General features: G+C 45.5%; 1 protein-coding gene across 3 annotated transcripts in view; it reads right to left on the minus strand.

Moving 5' to 3' along the window:
• The window catches only part of SRGAP2 (SLIT-ROBO Rho GTPase activating protein 2), a gene marked incomplete at its 3' end in the record, with an annotated part of 95,507 nt that overhangs the window by 23,808 nt on the left and 54,628 nt on the right, over positions 1 to 17,071 (minus strand). For 2 of the 3 annotated variants that reach the window (XM_084275790.1, XM_084275789.1), the window contains exons 5-10: positions 13,980 to 14,195; positions 13,026 to 13,154; positions 8,134 to 8,358; positions 6,708 to 6,809; positions 5,653 to 5,850; positions 2,686 to 2,770 (exon numbers count right to left, since the gene is read on the minus strand). In XM_084275790.1, the coding sequence (XP_084131916.1) occupies positions 2,686 to 2,770; positions 5,653 to 5,850; positions 6,708 to 6,809; positions 8,134 to 8,358; positions 13,026 to 13,154; positions 13,980 to 14,195 (955 nt within the window). The remainder of the gene's footprint in view (positions 1 to 2,685; positions 2,771 to 5,652; positions 5,851 to 6,707; positions 6,810 to 8,133; positions 8,359 to 13,025; positions 13,155 to 13,979; positions 14,196 to 17,071) is intronic. The other variant, XM_084275791.1, reaches the window with a different exon arrangement.

Raw genomic sequence — 17,071 nt, forward strand, 5'->3', positions numbered from 1 at the left:
AGGCAGAGGAGGAAAGAAAACATCCCACAAACACACAAAAACCTACTGGAGAGGGAGGGGGCAGCACAGGGAGCCGGGAGGGGCTGTGTCCGTGTCCCCCCTCCTAAAGCCCACTCTGCCAGCCAACCAGGAAACACAACAAACAGCCCAGGCTGCCCAAAGAGTCTTTCTTTGGAAAAGTATTGTTTTTGAAAATTAGTTCCCCGTGCATTTTAATTGTTGACTTCTGCTGCCAAAAAAACTGGGCTTGTCAACCTCTCCCTCCCCTCCTTCCCAGGGGAACCGGTGGGGCGAGAGATTATACTCTGTGAAGCCACTTAGTAAGGCTGCAAACATCCACAGATCTGTTAGCCCACAGACTGAACGTGCTGGCATTGAGCTATTTTGGGAGAGAGACATTTTCCTGATCTTTCCCACAAAACATATTTCTAAGAAGGTGCCATTAACTCGCACTGAGTTTTGCAAGGACTCAGCCAAGCTGACGACTACAGCAGGAGTCAGTCTGAAACAGCTCAAACAAGGAGTAAGGGGGACAGAAAACTACTATTTGCCTTTGGGAATCGGGCAGGCCAGACCTTTTGCTCGTGCTCATCATCATCATCAGCGAAACCACACTGATTTACAATAGCTGAAAATCCACCTTCCCTGCAGTTGCCTTCCTGCTCCTGGGGAGATGGAAGAATGAGCAGGGGAAATGTCTAATTGCTGATGGCTGACAATTAGCTGAACACATCTCGATAGCCACTTTCCTCTCCCCACGTAAAGCCAAAACAGTGCATAATTTACATGAAAATGTTATTCTGAAGCAGAATTTCCAGCCATCTGTCCCATTTCCATCATAGAATATTCATATATATAAATTACATGGCTGTGACAACATCAAGGGGCTCCTACATTAAGGTGACAAATGTGTACAGTAGGCAGGGACATAATTACTCGCAGATAGGAAGACTTGCTGCTATTTTTATTACTGGAACTTGTCATCTTTCGATTAAGGTAATTTGCAAGAGGACTAATAAACGTCACCTGAGGATGGGGCAAGGAAGAATAAAACCAGTACCAAGCCCACGCATTTTCCAGGGCCTGAAGCTCTACACCCGTTTTTCAGCCCAGCTCCTAACCATGCTCCAGGGACTTGTGAAAGGAATTTTTATTTGCTCATTTCCCAATTAAGGGATATTTTATGGATAAGCCTGAGCACAGCCCCCAGTTTGTACCATTAACCTGCTACCGTGGTTGTGGAGACAAAACGTTACCTCCCTCTCTCAGCTCCTTTTGATCTCTGGGATGACAGGAGTGATTTTTATTTGTATTTCCCCTTTTTTTTGGAGGCTGCTGGAGCTCGCCCTGCCACACACTGGGTCCCTTCAGAGAGTGACTAAGGGAGCTCCAGCTTGCAAAGCAACCCGAAGCAAACAGAAGCAGCTTTTAAATCTACATAGCAATACAGAAATCACATTAAATTTCCTCCAACCCCCAACCCAGCCCAGCTTGAGATGGGTTCAAGGGGCAGGCAGGTTAAGAGGAAATAGGTCTCGGTATGCAGAGGTCAGCTGTGATCCAGGGATGTGATTAGTCACAGGGGCAGCACGGGTGTCCTTGGGAGGTATTTAGAGGCAGAGAAAAATACCCTAGGGACACAGATTTCTGGCTTCACCCAGCCTTTTTGCAGGACAGCTGAAGAGACAAGCATCTCTGCACGATGAAGCCCAAACCGATGACAAGGTCCTCTCCTTACCTTCCAGTGGTTTGGGTCTGATAAACACCAAACACTTAATTACTGTAGCAATAAGTATTTTAATTTTATAGTGCATTTTTAAACTGAAAGCGAAGCACTTCAAAGACCACATACTGTTTTAAGTTTCCATTCAGAGGACTCACACACCATAAACCACAGGGAGTCCAGTTAACTTAGTACAAACCCCACGAGCCCTGCCCTGGCATATAAACCCAGGAATGAGCAGAGCCATCCTTCGACCTGACATTTAGACTGTTAAAACCTTCTCCTCTCCAAATCCGAGGCAGGCAGGTTTCTATGGAAACTTGGATGCATAGTTTAAGCCTGTTTGGCCAACAGGATTTGCCTGAACCATGAAGGGAAAGAAATCTCCCTTTGTTCCAACACTAACAGCAAATATGCTGGCTGCTGCCCCTTGCCTAATGCCCTCTAGATGGGCAACATATTTTACATGCTCTGAACTTTGTTTGTTGTTCTCCTCATAAAAGGCTGTGCTCACATACATTAGTTGGTCAGGACTGAACCCACAGAGGTGAGAAGCACCCAATCTACCATGGAGATGAAACTTCTGACCAGCCTAACGGGGCAATACTTCTCTCTGAACTGGAAAGCGTGAGGTTTACCCCCAGCAGGAATGATTAAGAGAGAAGCTGAACACACACGTGCAGGAGAACAGGACAGGATGACCTAAGGAGGCATATGCTTCATTTTAGCAACTAAGTGATGCACATTAGCGATTCATTAAGCATTTTTCCTTCACCATTAATCAAGCAGCCATGTAGGTCAGTTGCCTTCTCCATCATGCAGATCAGGGAAAATAAATTCATAAAACATGAGCAGGGCCACTTTGCATCAGTGACCCCCCGGCCAGCAGACCCACTCGGCCGACTAATTCAATCAGCGCAGCAGCCTGGCTGACGGCGGTGACAAGCGTGTCCCAGACTCACTTTCTCCCAGGGTCTTCTGAAGAAGGTCGTGTTTGGCTTGGAGCTTGGTTATCAGGTTCCTGCCTTCCAGATACTCCTTCATTTTCTGGGAAGGTGAAAAGAAAAAGCAAAGCAAGACCATGAGCGGGTGATTAGTTTCTTTGCACTTTTAGGTTACTGCATCCTGAACGTTCTGCTGAGAATCACAGAATGGCATGGGTTGGGAGGGACCCCAAGGGTCACAGAGCTCCAACCCCCTGCCACAGGCAGGGCCAACAACCTCCAGGCCTGGAGCTACACAAGGTTGCCCAGGGCCCCATCCAACCTGGCCTTGAACAGCTCCAGGGATGGGGCACTCACCCCCTCTCTGGGCAGCCTGTTCCAGCCCCTCACCACTCTCTCTGGAAAGAGCTTCCCCCTAATATCTAATCTAAACCTTCCTTCCTTTATCTTTGATCCATCCCCCTTGTCCTGCCACTGTCTACCCTTTTAAAAAGTTGATTCCCCTCCTGTTTCTCTGCTCTTTTCAGGGTTGGAAAGGCTGCAATGAGGTCCCCCCACAGCCTTCTCTTCTCCAGGCTGAAGGTGCAGAATCACACTGAAATTTATGGTGCAGAAGACGCACCGAGTCCCCCCAACACCGGGTTCATATCTCTACATGAACCTGAAGCTCAGTCCATATGTCTCCACAGAGCAATTTCTATTGTTTCAGTGTGGGATCAAGCTGAATGTTTGGCATCTTTCAGACATCTGTGGAGCTGTCATGCCTCTCTCTCCCCTCCAGACAGGGTGAAATGGAAACGCGCTTCCCTCGCGTGTCACGGGCAGCTGAATGAGCAATCTGTTTTAACAAACTAAAAGGCTGCTACTGTGCTTATTCTCTCACTTAACCTCCCTCACCCCACTTTACTTGTCAAATAAGAGCGTCTGCCTCCTCGCTGGATGATACACTGGGTTGTGGGGTGGGGTAGTTAGGGGGGGGGGCACAAAAATAAAGATATTGAAGTTCAGAATTGTTCTCATGGTGAAATATTACACAACCACACAATCATTTTCCCCCCACTCTTCTGATTTTTCACAGCTCTGCAAACGCTACCTCCTCACAGCTTGCTCATCCTTTACATCCCAGTTCCAAACAGCGTTATTAATCTTCACGGTGCTGCTGCACATCAACCACTCAGCTGGATGGTCAGCTGTCCACATGATAGCCAGGGCACATTTACACTCAAAACTAAATTAAATAGCACCCAACTCTTTAAATACTACCTAAATAGCACCCAACTCTCTAAATACCACGGGCCACTCTTTAGAATTACAAGGTATTTTAAAATCCAGCTAGCAAAATGAACACAAAGAAAGGGTTCTCATGTAATAATGAAACGTTCCAGTTCTTGTCTCTCCAGCTTTCCCCAGTCCTATCCACTCCCTTCCAGTTGTGGGTTGGTATTGACTGAAAACCTTCCAGGTGAAAAGCAGTATTTGAGCAAGGAGAGTGCCTGGACCCTGCCCACCCACAACAGCAGCCTCCATCCATGCTGTAAGGAGCCAAGCAGCTGTATAGACATATATATATATACATATTTGGCAGCACTGTGGAACCTTCCAGTAGCTGCCCAGGTTTGCAGCAGGGGGTCCTCAGCAGTAGCATCATGAATAACAAGAAGGGCTGGGCTGGGGCTTAATTTAACTGCCCCAGGCTGGGGTTTATGTCCCTTTGGTTGACAACACTGAAACATTTCACAAGAATTAAGTCCCTTTGGGGTCTCGGCACTTCCTGCTTCCTATACCAAGACTTTGATGGTTTTATTGCTGTTTTTAGAAGAAAACAGGAAGCACCATCACTGCAGCAAAACCAAATTCACTGTATATTTTCTTGGAATTCCCCTGGAGAATCTGTTTGCCAAGCCCTGACTACATGTTTTGCTTGAGCAGTTAAATTTTTGCAGCCGATTTTGACAGAAGAAACCATGAAGAGTGTAAGAACCAGAGAATTTGAAGTGGGGATTTGAGGATAAATCTGGTTCTGGGAGGTGCTGAGCTCCCCGTCTCAAAGTCACACTCAGGAGAAGAGACAGTCCTGCTGGGAGCTCGCTGCTCTGCAGCAGGATGCTAACACGATAAAACAATAAATACTAAATCCAGATAATGTCCTGCATTCAGTCTCCTATTTGAACTTCAAATAGTCCCTCTCCAGAGAGGGAATGCTTGCAGTTCAATTAAAAATCATTTCTCTAGCTTCATAACCCTGGGCAGGGTGGTCAATCCCTTCTTAATTGAATCTGGTCCTCCACCCACTTTGCTCAACAGCCACTTTCACCTTCTACAATGACTTTTTTAGTTTTCCCAAGTCAGAACCTGACAGAAACCATCCTGCCAGGCAGTGTAATCCACACAGAAACTTCAGACCTCTCATCAGCAACACCATTCTTGGAAGAGGAATGCAAAGGGCATTAAGTATAGCAAAAGATGTCCAAAGGAATGACAAAGTACCCAGGTAAGAGGTAGAATTTTCATCCCCTATTTTGAAATATTCTCATCTAAACCCAAGAAAACCCACAGTGTCTAGGATGAAATTCAATTTAAAAGGCTTTTAGCATCTTGCAAAAATGCATCAACACAATTAAAAGCTGACATGAGCTGAAATAGCAATGATAATAACAAGAAAGGAAAGGAGCTAAGCATTTAGTTTGTATTATTTTTGAAAACTGATCTTTACAAGCTATTCAATTCTCTCATATAACTCCCATTTAGACACAGAAGAAATCAAATTTGTACACGATTTACCCACAGACTAAGTTTCCAACAAAGGTATCCCAATATATTGATAAAGAATTCAGAGTCCCCAATTTTAAACCCTAATATCCCTACTCTGCTTGTCCCAAATCAATTACAGAAGCACTTCTGTAAGACAACAGCCTCACTCTGCACTCTCTTGGGAGGATAATTCTAACTACACCATCCGACTCATGCTCAGCATTAACTCCTTACTGTGAAGTAGAACTGCTCTGTCTCCTGCTGGTTGGCCCGTCTCTTGGCAATGCTGGGTTTGCTCATGAACGTCTCTGACACAGTGGATTTCACTGACTCCATGGAGTTGCTGTACTGAAAGCAGTCAGAGACATCAAAGTCCTCTATGGTGACTATATCCTGGATTGTCTGGAGCGTGGCTTCCATAGTCTTCTTAACCTGCCCAGCAAGGAGGGGAGTAGTTAAGAAACAAAGACACTGTGTGGCAAAGAAAAGAACAGAGGTAGTAAGTCCCCTGGAGCATTTTGCTAATAAACAGATACTACTGGTTTCACAACCTGTGTGTAACTAAGGTGCAAGTTTTGCTGATTACCAGCACAGCCCATGTGCACCAAGGGCTGGCAGCACACAGAACCAGGAGTAGAGCAGTTGTAGTCTTGCAGGCTGTGATCAGAAGATGTAAGGAAATTTAACCTTAAAGCCAAGAGTACTGGAAAAAAAGACCTTGTAATTGTCTTCTGTAGCTATATCTGCTGGGCACCAAGGGTTAAGATATTATAACCAAGACTTTGTGGCACTGTAAATTTTTACTGAAGGGAGGAATCTCCTTCCCAGCCATAAAGGAGCCACATGTTTTGCCCCAGGAGCATTAAAAATCCTTGAACATGGAGGTGCAAGTATAGTATTCTGACCAAAAGCCATTGATTCAATCTTCTCATCTTAGATGACCAATCAAATTAAAATTGGCTTTTTACCTTAAGGTTAAGCAAATTCATTGTCTTCACTTCAAAACATGAAATTCCTCCTTTTCTCTTAGCTATCCAAATACAACTTCATCAACATGGCCAGCCCTGTTAACTTCAGGATGGGAAAAGAGGTGTGTGCAGGTGTTTTAAAGCACTCAGCTTTCACCTGAAATCACATCCTGATATTCTGCTGGCTTCAGTTGCCTTATCCTTGAATTTTACTACAAGGCTTCATAAAAGGGAATCACAGAGACCAGATCCTTCCTTAATTAGTCCTCACTCCCCGCTGCAAGAAGTAAAAGGTTTGTTGATTGTGATTGTTGAGCTCACCTCTTCATTTTCAATCTTAAGTGTAGATAACCTGGACTGCAACTGCTGGCACCTCTGCACTAACTCACTCTGGACTGGCTGTTGGGCACAGAGCTGTGACTCCTGGAAAAGAAACAGCACCATTTCAGAGGGCTGGGGAAAAAAACACGATCAAGAACATTATTGTAAACAAATGTCCTCGAAAACACTCCATTTCAAATCTTTGTACCCTGGATTTCAACCAGTGGGAAAGGTCTGTGTGTTACCCACATGCTACAGCAACCAGCCAATTCCCTATTTAATGACCACAGTGAAGTTGAAATTAAAAAGAACAGGTTAGGGACCTGTTGAATACAGCAGAACAGTGAGTGGGCTTTCCTGTCCTGGTGAGAACTAGTCTTATTCCACAGCATGAAGCAGCTTTTCCTTGCAGTTTGGTGTTTGGGGGGGTTTTAAAAGGAAACCATTCAACACTATTGCTTTTGCAACGAGGTTAAAGACAGGAATTGGGACTGGAGCTTTACCAGGCACATATCCCATCATCTATTCATCTGGGACACGCTGGACCAGTGCAGCAAGACGAGCAGCCTGCGTTCCTAAGCACTCATTTGGCCTTGAGAGGAACCAAGATAAATGAATGACATTCTGCAGGTAATTCTTTTTCTTCCCATAGACAATACCAAAGCCCAGAAAAAAACCCCAAGAAAGGTCATTTACAGTCTGGGGGTTTCCCTTAAGGGGGAAGAGACAAAGAGGACTCTCAACCAGTGACTGGCTGCAAAAGACCATCCCTACAGCTTTTCCTCAGTGTTCAGGAGGATTATCTAGAAATCCAACCCACCAACCCGAATTAGGACATTGTAGACGTGTTCCCATGTAGATTTGCAAATCAGTTTGTGCAACTTTAAACAGTTCCCAGGTGAGTAACCACATCTTGATAAACCCAGAGAGATTTTTCAATGCCAAAAATGAACTGACTTGCCCCATCCCACAATGAAAACGCACAACACACAACTGTGAACTGTCGGTGCTCTATAGATCACACACTCAGATGTCTCAAAAAACAGCATTTAAGTGTCTTATCTTGTTGCCACTTCAAATCTTCAGCTTCAGAGCCTGTCTCAGGGTGGAGGGGTTAACTGGTGGCTTGAATCAGAATTTAAAAGAGCGTCTCCTACACGCACTTAGTATTACACCTAATTTAGCATTACACCAAGCATTTTCATCTTCAGAAGCTTTGATGGTCAGAAAGTGAGAGCTGGACATGTTCCATGAGCTGCTGCTTAATCTTCCTGTCAGATCCCCTTCCTATGGCTCCCCTCCACCTCCCAAAAATAGAGCGGAACAGGTGGTCTCTTGGTGGGGCTATCTATCAAAGGCAAGGGAAGCAAACGGGCAAAGCTCAAGCACTTTCAGAGCTCGAGCTGGAGGAGGAACATAAACTGACCATATCACCCATGTGTGGCTGAAACTCGAACTTCATGGGCGGGCAGAAGACGTTGTTGTACATCTCCATCAGGCGCTGCTTATCACTGTTGGCATCCAGGTTCTCCACGGCGTTTTCGATGGCATCCAGACCCTCGTGCTTGGACTGCTCCAGGTTTAGCTCAGCTGACAGGAATGTCCTGAGAGCTCTGTTGAGGCTGGCGTGGTATCCCAGGTCACAACACTGCTGGAAAAAGACACACGACTCGACATGAATAAGCGAAGAGACTCTGAAATGGAAACTGAAACCTATCTGAAGCCAGGAGTTATACAAGTGCATGAGGAGGTGTGGGTATTTTATCATCTTCTGGGTCCAAGAGCATCTCTTACAGATGGCAGAGGCATTCTGATTCAGGGTCCTCAAAGCTGGCCCTATATACAACTCTCAACCTATCGTCCCACACAAACTTTAACACCATGATATAATTAGTTGCCAAGACAAGTGCAGCTTAAGCTATCACAACAGAATGTGAGTTCTCAGGGAGCCTGACAGACTCCACCTCATGCCATTAAAAACAAGCACCCCAGAAGCGGGTCTGTCCAGTGGCACAGCAACACAGTCCCTTAAATTGTGCCCCCATCTTCCAAGGGAACTGATTCCCACTGACCACACTCCAAAATCCTTAGATAAAATTAACCAAGGTAAGAGGAAAACAAGGCATTATGTGGAGAAACAAGACACAGGACTTGTATCATCTGCCAAGGTTAATCTGCATCGAAATCATCCCACCCAAGATACAGAAAACTGCTTAACTCTGTGTGTACTTCGGGAAGCAGGAGCACGACCTGTACATCACACGCATAAAGAACAGAGGCATCCAAAAAGCAAAGCAGCCACTGGTTTGGGATGACTTCATTGCTGGGGTGAAACAGAAGAGCAACAAAAAAAAAAAAAAGAGAAACCAACCACTTTCAAGCAGCAAGCAGTCGTGGTCAAGAATTTCCTGGCTGTTGCTGACACCAGGATGATGTCACTGGAAGACAATCAAGCAGCTTCATCCCCACCATGGCTCTGCAGCCAAGTCGTAATGTTTCAGAAGGGAGAAAGGAGCTTTTCATTAGCTGATCAGAAACAGGCTGGATTTTTCAGGCATCTAATAAAGTGAGCGAGAAAGGAGCCCACCTTCTTGGAATTGCAAGCACCATTACATACACTAGGAGAATATCCAGAAAGAAAGAGACCATCTGCTTGATTGCTGTGCTGCTCTGTAAGCAAAATTCACATGAAATCTCCTCCTCACCCATCATTTGGGGCTCATCACTGTCATTGTGTGCAAACGCCAGAAAAAAAAAAGAAAAATAGAAAGAGGGGGGGAAGGAGGGGTGGAGGGAGGGAGAAGAGAGAGAAACTACTGCAGCATTCCCTGCTTTCACAGAATTTCTGCCACCAAGTGCTGCTGGATGCCTGGCTCCAGTGCCAGCAAGCTGTGGCAGGTGTGGAGCCTTGTAAAAAGAGCTGCAGTTGCTGGTTGGGCTGGAGGCAGGGAATTAAAGGACATTACATTCAATCAGAAAGAACAAAAAACTAGCCAAAAATACCCCCCACAAACCAACCCCAAAGGATGCTTGATTGAGAATTCGCACGTGCAGAAGCAATCCTGGATCAGCACTGCTCCCAGCTACTGCTTCCTGCACGCCCAGTACCCTGCCATCCCCTGCAGTGGTTTGGGGAAAGCTGGGCCAAGTTGGGCCAACAAGTGCAGCCAGGATTGGGATGAGCTCCAGGTTTAGCAGGAGCAGAGGTTCCTATCCCCTCCTAACGCAGCCCAAGGGTTGTGCATCCTCCCAGGGAGACCAGCTTGTCCCCCCTGCACTCACCCTCCTCCAGCACAGACCCACATGTGGGAGAAAAGCCAAGCTGCTGCACGAGGGGAGTTCACTGGTGGGACTGGGAAAGCCAAATCAGACGTAATATTTGAACACCCCCCACTCTCAGCAGCAGGACTACATTCAGGTGGCAAAGGTTTGGGGCTTTATGTTATTAAAGCTGGTGACAGATAACATTTTTCAGCCCACTCCCACACTTGACCACCTTCAGAAGTCCAGCGTACTGTATTTATAAACCCATCAGCCTTGCCAGCCCTTTTCTGGGCTATATAAATGTTTGATGGAATCATTCTCCCAGGAAATCAATTTTTTATAAGAATTTAATGATAACTCGTTCAAATTCACTTCCCAACACGACAGCCAGTTAACCCTTTGCTGGTTAGCAGCTTTCAAACTGGCCCAAAATAGAGGAATTAGGGAGAAAAAACCTCAATTTCCATGTGGAAGGGAAAGGCTGAGATCCTGGAGTAAGCAGCAGTAGCGTACCTACTCCTAGGAGAGTGTATCTTTTTTTAAAGCCTGTCCTAGTGACCCTCATATGAATACAAGTTAATACAAACTTCCCCATTACTGTAATATTTCATTAGCATCAAAGAGCTGCCTCAGTCCCCAAAGTCAGGAAATTCAAAACTACTGGGCCATGTCAGGAGCAATTTATGGCTCTGAACTCTCCAGGAAGAATTAACTCCCTGTTATCCTGGAGGGGAGAGACAACGTGTTGTATAAACATGACAAGTTTAATGCTGCTTGGCCTAACAGCGTGCTGGCAAGTAACTTTGAAGATTGCTTTTACATTATATTTCAAAATTCAGAGTCATCAAGTGATTAGATCAAGGGAAAGAATTAAGACCTGGCTTAAAAATCCCATTTTTTATTTAAGTCAGACGCTTCAGATAACCATCGTTGGTTTATAATTGTTAATTTTCGGTCCTTCAGGATCAAAGGCATTGGTACATCTATATTCCCTGTGTCTTAAGCATGAGATAACTGAATTCCATCTCCTGTGCTCCCAGGCAAGTCCCACATTTTTCCATGCCTTCTGAAAACAGAGCAGATAATACTTTTCCTTTAAAGATTATGAGCCTTGTGATGCTGCGTCGAACTGAACGCTCTGAGGAACACAAGGGGGGGTTGACATGGGTGAGGACTCACCCTGAATCACCACGGCTCCTGTCTGGAGCAGTGACAGATCCCTGTGCTGCAGGACCTTGGCCATGTGTCTGTCTGCACAGCGTGTTGTGTCCCAGACAGCCCAGACCAGCTCAGAGGAACCTTCTTCCAAGCAGGATGCCCTACCTCTGCTGATGGGCCACTGAAAAGACCTCAAGCCTGGGCTTAAAAGCATTACAGATTTATGAAATCCAAATGGATTTATACAGCTTGGGAAAACGCACTAAGGAAGTCTGGGGGCAGAGAACCAAACCAAGCACGTTTGGGGGAGGAATTATGGATAGATTAAAAAAATAGTTAAAGAATTAAGACAGTTGAATTCCACAGACATCAGTGTCTATATAAAAACCCCAATACTATACCAATCATTATAATTCATTAAAATAATGAGATAGCACAATTTAAGTTGAACAAACGTTAAGCAAAAAGGTCCCCTAGGCAGGCAGTGGGTAGAAATGTGTCTCTTCAACAGAGCAACTCCACAGAACGTGCTGTTTTGGAATAACAGCAGATGCTCTTTAAGGTCCCTTCCACCCCAAACCAGTCCAGGATTTTATTTTCCAAAGCCATCCAGCACTGACAACCCTGACCTCCACAGGGCAGGCTTGAATAAATACCTGGCAGAAGTGCACTTCATGTAATCTTATGATCAGCTGAATAAATGTATTATATATAGGTCGGTACTCTAATAGCTGATTAATTAATAGTGATGCAAGTGCTCTTTATTGCCTGTGTCTAGAGACACTTGTGTTCATTACTCCCCCCCTCCCACAAAGAAAGCTCCCTTCAGGCTTCACTGCTGAGTGTTCCCAGCAGCGAGGGCAGCGGCTGTTCTTCCTGAGAGCATCCTAAGGAAAGGGGGGACTGGAAGGGTTAGATGAGATCTCAGGGGGAAGTTTGTTACAGAGAGAGTGGTGAGGGGCTGGAACAGGCTGCCCAGAGAGGGGGTGAGTGCCCCATCCTTGGGGGTGCTCAAGGCCAGGTTGGATGGGGCCCTGGGCAACCTTGTGTAGCTCCAGGCCTGGAGGTTGGTGTCCCTGCCTGTGGCAGGGGGTTGGAGCTCTGTGATCCTTGGGGTCCCTTCCAACCCAGACCATTCTATCATTCTATGACTGGTTTCTAAAGCCAATATATTTCTTTGTTTCTTTGTGTAGATGGAGTGGCTGTGGAGTGGGAAGCAGTGGAGCCTCCATCCTCACTGACACTCCCCTGACACCTCTCAGAGCTGGATAAAAGTGCTCTGCAGGCCTGGCGACAGGAGGGGCACACTGAAGTACTGCAGAGCTGGCAGGTCGGGGCAGCAGAGAAAGCCTAAAAAGCAGGAGGCTCATCCTGCTTGTGAAGTGTGCCAGGGAAAGCAGCAACCTGGAAATAGATGGAATTTTTCAAACCGAGTTAAAAGCAGGTGGAGAATCTGCTTGTCCTCAATCTCCTTTTACCGACTGCTTTTCTGTCTCTACAGCTAACTGGCTTTTTTTAAACGTGCTTCTGAGCTACAAACTTGTGGGTTTGCTCAAAATAGTAAATAGAAAATGTCAACCAACAGCCCGATACTGAAGCTGAGTTTAATTTTAACTGAGCAACTCCTCCTTCTCCACGTTTCACTGCCAGGTTTCACTGCCAGGTTTCACACGCAAGCTTCTCTCTCTCAAACTCCCAGCTAACCACCTACAAAAAGCTCATTTTAACAGCTTAACGACCAATTATCATGCCTGTTGTTACCCTGCCCAAAACCATCATTCCACAGCTGTACAGGGGTTACCAGATGCTGCTGGTGCAGAGGATGCTGAAGGAGAGGAACGTGTGAGGGTTAATGGCAATGATATTCATCGCAGGCACCCAAGCAGCAGCACTTACATCAATGAGATCAGACAGGTCGTGAATGTAATACTTGAATACAGAGGCATTGGTGGCTTCCAGGGCCAGCAGATACTCGTTTCTTGCCTTTATAGCCTTCAGTCTATTCTCTGTGTACTTGGCTTGGCGCTGAAAGAGAAAGCAAAAGCAGGACGTGTTTTAAACAGGGGGGCAGCAGATTGTGTTCCTTTGGATTCTGGTTTTATCAGTACACAAATAATTACATTTTGGATTAAATATTTAGAAGTTTTTAAGGATTAATATAGCAGAGAGCTTTTAAAGTCATCTCTTAGAACATGAGTTGGGAAAGATTAAGGGAGGAATGAAGGAACAAGGCAGCCACAAGCTGTGGCTCCATAAACCATAAAGAGCCCACAGGTATTCTGAGGACTGCAGCAGGCACTCCACCTTTTCCTGCAGAAGTGCGACCTAAACACGGTGCTTTCAGAGCCTAAATCAACCCAAAAATAAATCCTGACCTTCTACTGGCTTGAATCTTAGTACTGAACTGGCTGACCAATTGCTAAAAGCAACCTATTTTGCCCATGAAGTCAGTTTTGGGGTTGCAGGTCTCCCTCTAGTACCAGTCACGTCTCAAGCTGGCACAACAGCTTGGTAGACAACCACCCTGTACAATGTACAAGGGGAAAAATCCCCATTAGCCATGACCCCACCAAGGAGGTGGTTGTTACTGTCACACTCAGCCTTGCTGTAGCTCGCTGTGTGCTGCCTGTACAACCTGGGATAATCCAAAACCCAACTCCCCTAAAAGAAACCCAGGGCTAGCTTTCTCCCTTCCTCAATCTGAACACTGAGGATGTGTCCAAAAGCAGACACTTGCATTTGAGTGACCCAGAGGAGGGAACTCAGTAGCTCAGTGCACTTCTATGCTGAGCTACAGCAAGGGTCCCTCCTCAAGCCCCCTGCGTGAGCAGCAGCACCCCTGGGACGTACCTTCTCCTTCATTTTCTCTATTTTTTTGACAGAGCTTCGTCGAACGTGTTTTTCCTCAAACTTGACGTTGGCAGTGGAGTCAGGGGAGCGGGGTGTCTGCTTGTCTTCTTGTTTCACCGACTTCCCGATCTGCTTTTCCTCCTGCTTCTCTGCCTCCTTCAGCTTGCTCTGAGCGCTAATGCTGTCAGCGTTGTACATGTGGTAGGTTTTCATGACCTGCAGAGAACGACACCCAGGGAATCAGAGAGCACCACAGTTTAGATTTGCTGAGGAAGAAACAGGTTCACCCAACCATCAAACCAGGCATACAGACGGTTCGTCTTAGTGTTCTCCATTGCCAGGTCTCAGGGGGAACAGCTATATAACAGGAGGGAGGAAAAAGAATCATTTAAAAAATAAATCACAGGCTGAAACTTTTTTTTTGGTTTAAATTTGGTCAATGCACTCGCCAAAACAGTAAGTTTATTCAACACAGCTATTTAATAATAGCTGCCCATCACACTGATACTAAATACCAGATATCGTAGTAGCTAAGCAAAGGCATTTGGACAGTGACCAGCAAGCCAGATCCGGTTGGGAGTTATGAATTAGAAATATCTAAACTGGCAAAAATACTCAGGGCAATTTCAGATCTCAAAAAAACAAACAACAGAAAAAACAAGGCATGAGAGAAGATGTGCGAATGAAAGCGTGGCTCAAAATGAATCTGAAATCAAAGTGGATTGTTTTGCAGCTGCTTCTTTGTTTAACTTTGGCATGCTCCTTCTTGTACAATCCAATAAAGGAGTCACAAACCCCCAAAAAAGATACAGACTAAAGCCATTCTCCTTACTATTCAAAGGAAATTACATGCCAACGTTGGAAAATGATAGCTTTTCATCAGCAGGTAAGGTTTCAAGAGGGATGCCTATCAGCCCTTCATCTGGATGAATCAGTCCTTTAAACATCACACAGTCTCCAGGAGCTGTATGCAAATCCCCAGTCTGCACACAATGGCTGCAAAAGCAACTCAGGTTCCAGGAGTTTAAATCCCTTTGATATGTAAAAGTACTTCTGCTCACCTTATGTAATAAAAATATTAACAAAAGACTGTGATGCTTTTGCTCAGTTAGACCTGGGCTATATGGATGACTTTTATTAGAGCACGTTTTTTCTAAGTATAGATAAATATCCCCCAAAGTCACCCACCTCCCCCCTTATTTCAGAGGATATTCACGTCTACCTTTGTGTTAGGAATACTAAACCAAGCAGCCAGAAGACAGAGCACATCAACTCAACAGATGCAAAGCAACTCAATTCACATCCCAAAGCAAACACTATGATGATATAACTTTGACATGAGACCAAAAAAAACCACACAGTGGCATAAAGACACCCCAATAGTCTTTCCAGCACTAATAAAGACCCCGCTTGCAAATAATTTAATTCAGGTGAGAACCCAGATAACACCTATTTCACCTCAGACTGAACCACACCAGCGTTCTACGTAAGTAGGACGCAAGCTCTGTTTTTCTGCAGCCATCAGCAAAGGATCTCAGATACAAAGAGATGTTGTATTTAAACATGAAAGAGAATGTGAATGCAGCCAGTATTAAAGGGAGACTTGCTGAATAATTTACACACACACACGCACTTTCTGCTCCTGTGTATGCTCAGACTGTAAAGCAGGCGTTTATAATAATAGATGCAAAGTAGTTTCTTTTCCTCCATCCCTGAAAGTGGAACTGGCAGAAAGCAAGAGAAGCAGAAAAAGAAATGATAATTTTAATGATTCTTATCCTGCTGATGGTGCCACATGGGCAAGCACGAGCTCTGCCCCATGTCTGGTGATGGGTGATGACCCATGGGTGCTGCTGAGGGCAACGGCACCATCAAGGACCAATGGCACAGGACAAACTGGGACCACAGCTCGTGGGTTTTAACAGTCCTGAGAAGCTAAAGGCTTCATGCAGACCTGTTTTGCCTGAAAACAGGGATTCTGCCAACCCTCTGGATAGCCAAGAGGTGGAATCATCTCTCCAAGTGCCAATAAAAGCAATCCCACCAGTGATTCCATTGAGCCCAGTGAGAAATATCTTTTAATAGCATCAGCCAAAGCGGCTTTTTCAGAGGAAAAGGAACTTGCTGGTGAAGGAGCAATTAAATATTTTAAAACAGAGGGAATGAATACACAGATTTCAAGTTCCAAGCACTGACATTAAAGAAGTTAATACCCTGCACTGCTTTGTAAGCAAGGCTGGATTCTGGAAGGTCTTCCCTCCAGTGACAGAGAAATTGCAGGACTCGGTATCTGGCTCAATGACCCGTCAGAGCCTGAAACGATGACATGGCACAAGCCTCCGTAAACACCTTAACTTCCTAAGTGCCATGTGAATGTGGATTCAAACTACATCTCAGTTCCTAAAAGCCTGTGTTTAGAGTCAGATCTCTGTTCTCCCTCAGGAGCCCATCCAAGAGCATGACTCAACACTGAATCAGACTGTGCCCTCAAATAAAGAATAACTTCTCGAGTAGGCAGCACTGGTACGTTCACAAACCCCTCCACACCCAAAGGAAATGGGCTACCTCTCAGGAACACCAGTGCAGCACAGATTGCTCACAGCATCCTAAGCCAAGGCTGCACTAACTACAGCCACAGGATGTGGGGCCGCAGGTCAGCGTCAACGTGCCACCAGCTTCCACTGTACCACTCGGTCTCAGCTCTCCCGTCAAGGAACACGAACCCTCTTTACCCACAGAACTGACTCTGATGCCAAACACCAACACAGGAAAGGAGGAAAATCATCAGCTGGATCCACAGTCTCACCTCCAGCTGCCATTTCAGCAGCAAGAATGTTCTTCCCTATTCCTGAGCTCCCTTCTTGCATAAAAGATTAGCCTCAATATTGAGTTTTGATGCTCTAAGGAAACAATCCCCTTCTGTACATTCTGTTGATACAGGAAACGCTGGGGAAGGTCCCTAACACTCTAGTGTTGATATTAATGCTGAATTTCATCAAGAAGCTGATGTGCCAAGGCTTGAGAAACATCCCTGGATGACTTCTTGAAAGAAGGAAGGGAAGAACACATACCTCAGTGTAGTGACCCGATGG

The sequence above is a fragment of the Gallinula chloropus genome, assembly GCF_964237585.1.
Source record: "Gallinula chloropus genome assembly, chromosome: 27".
Taxonomy (NCBI): domain Eukaryota; kingdom Metazoa; phylum Chordata; class Aves; order Gruiformes; family Rallidae; genus Gallinula; species Gallinula chloropus.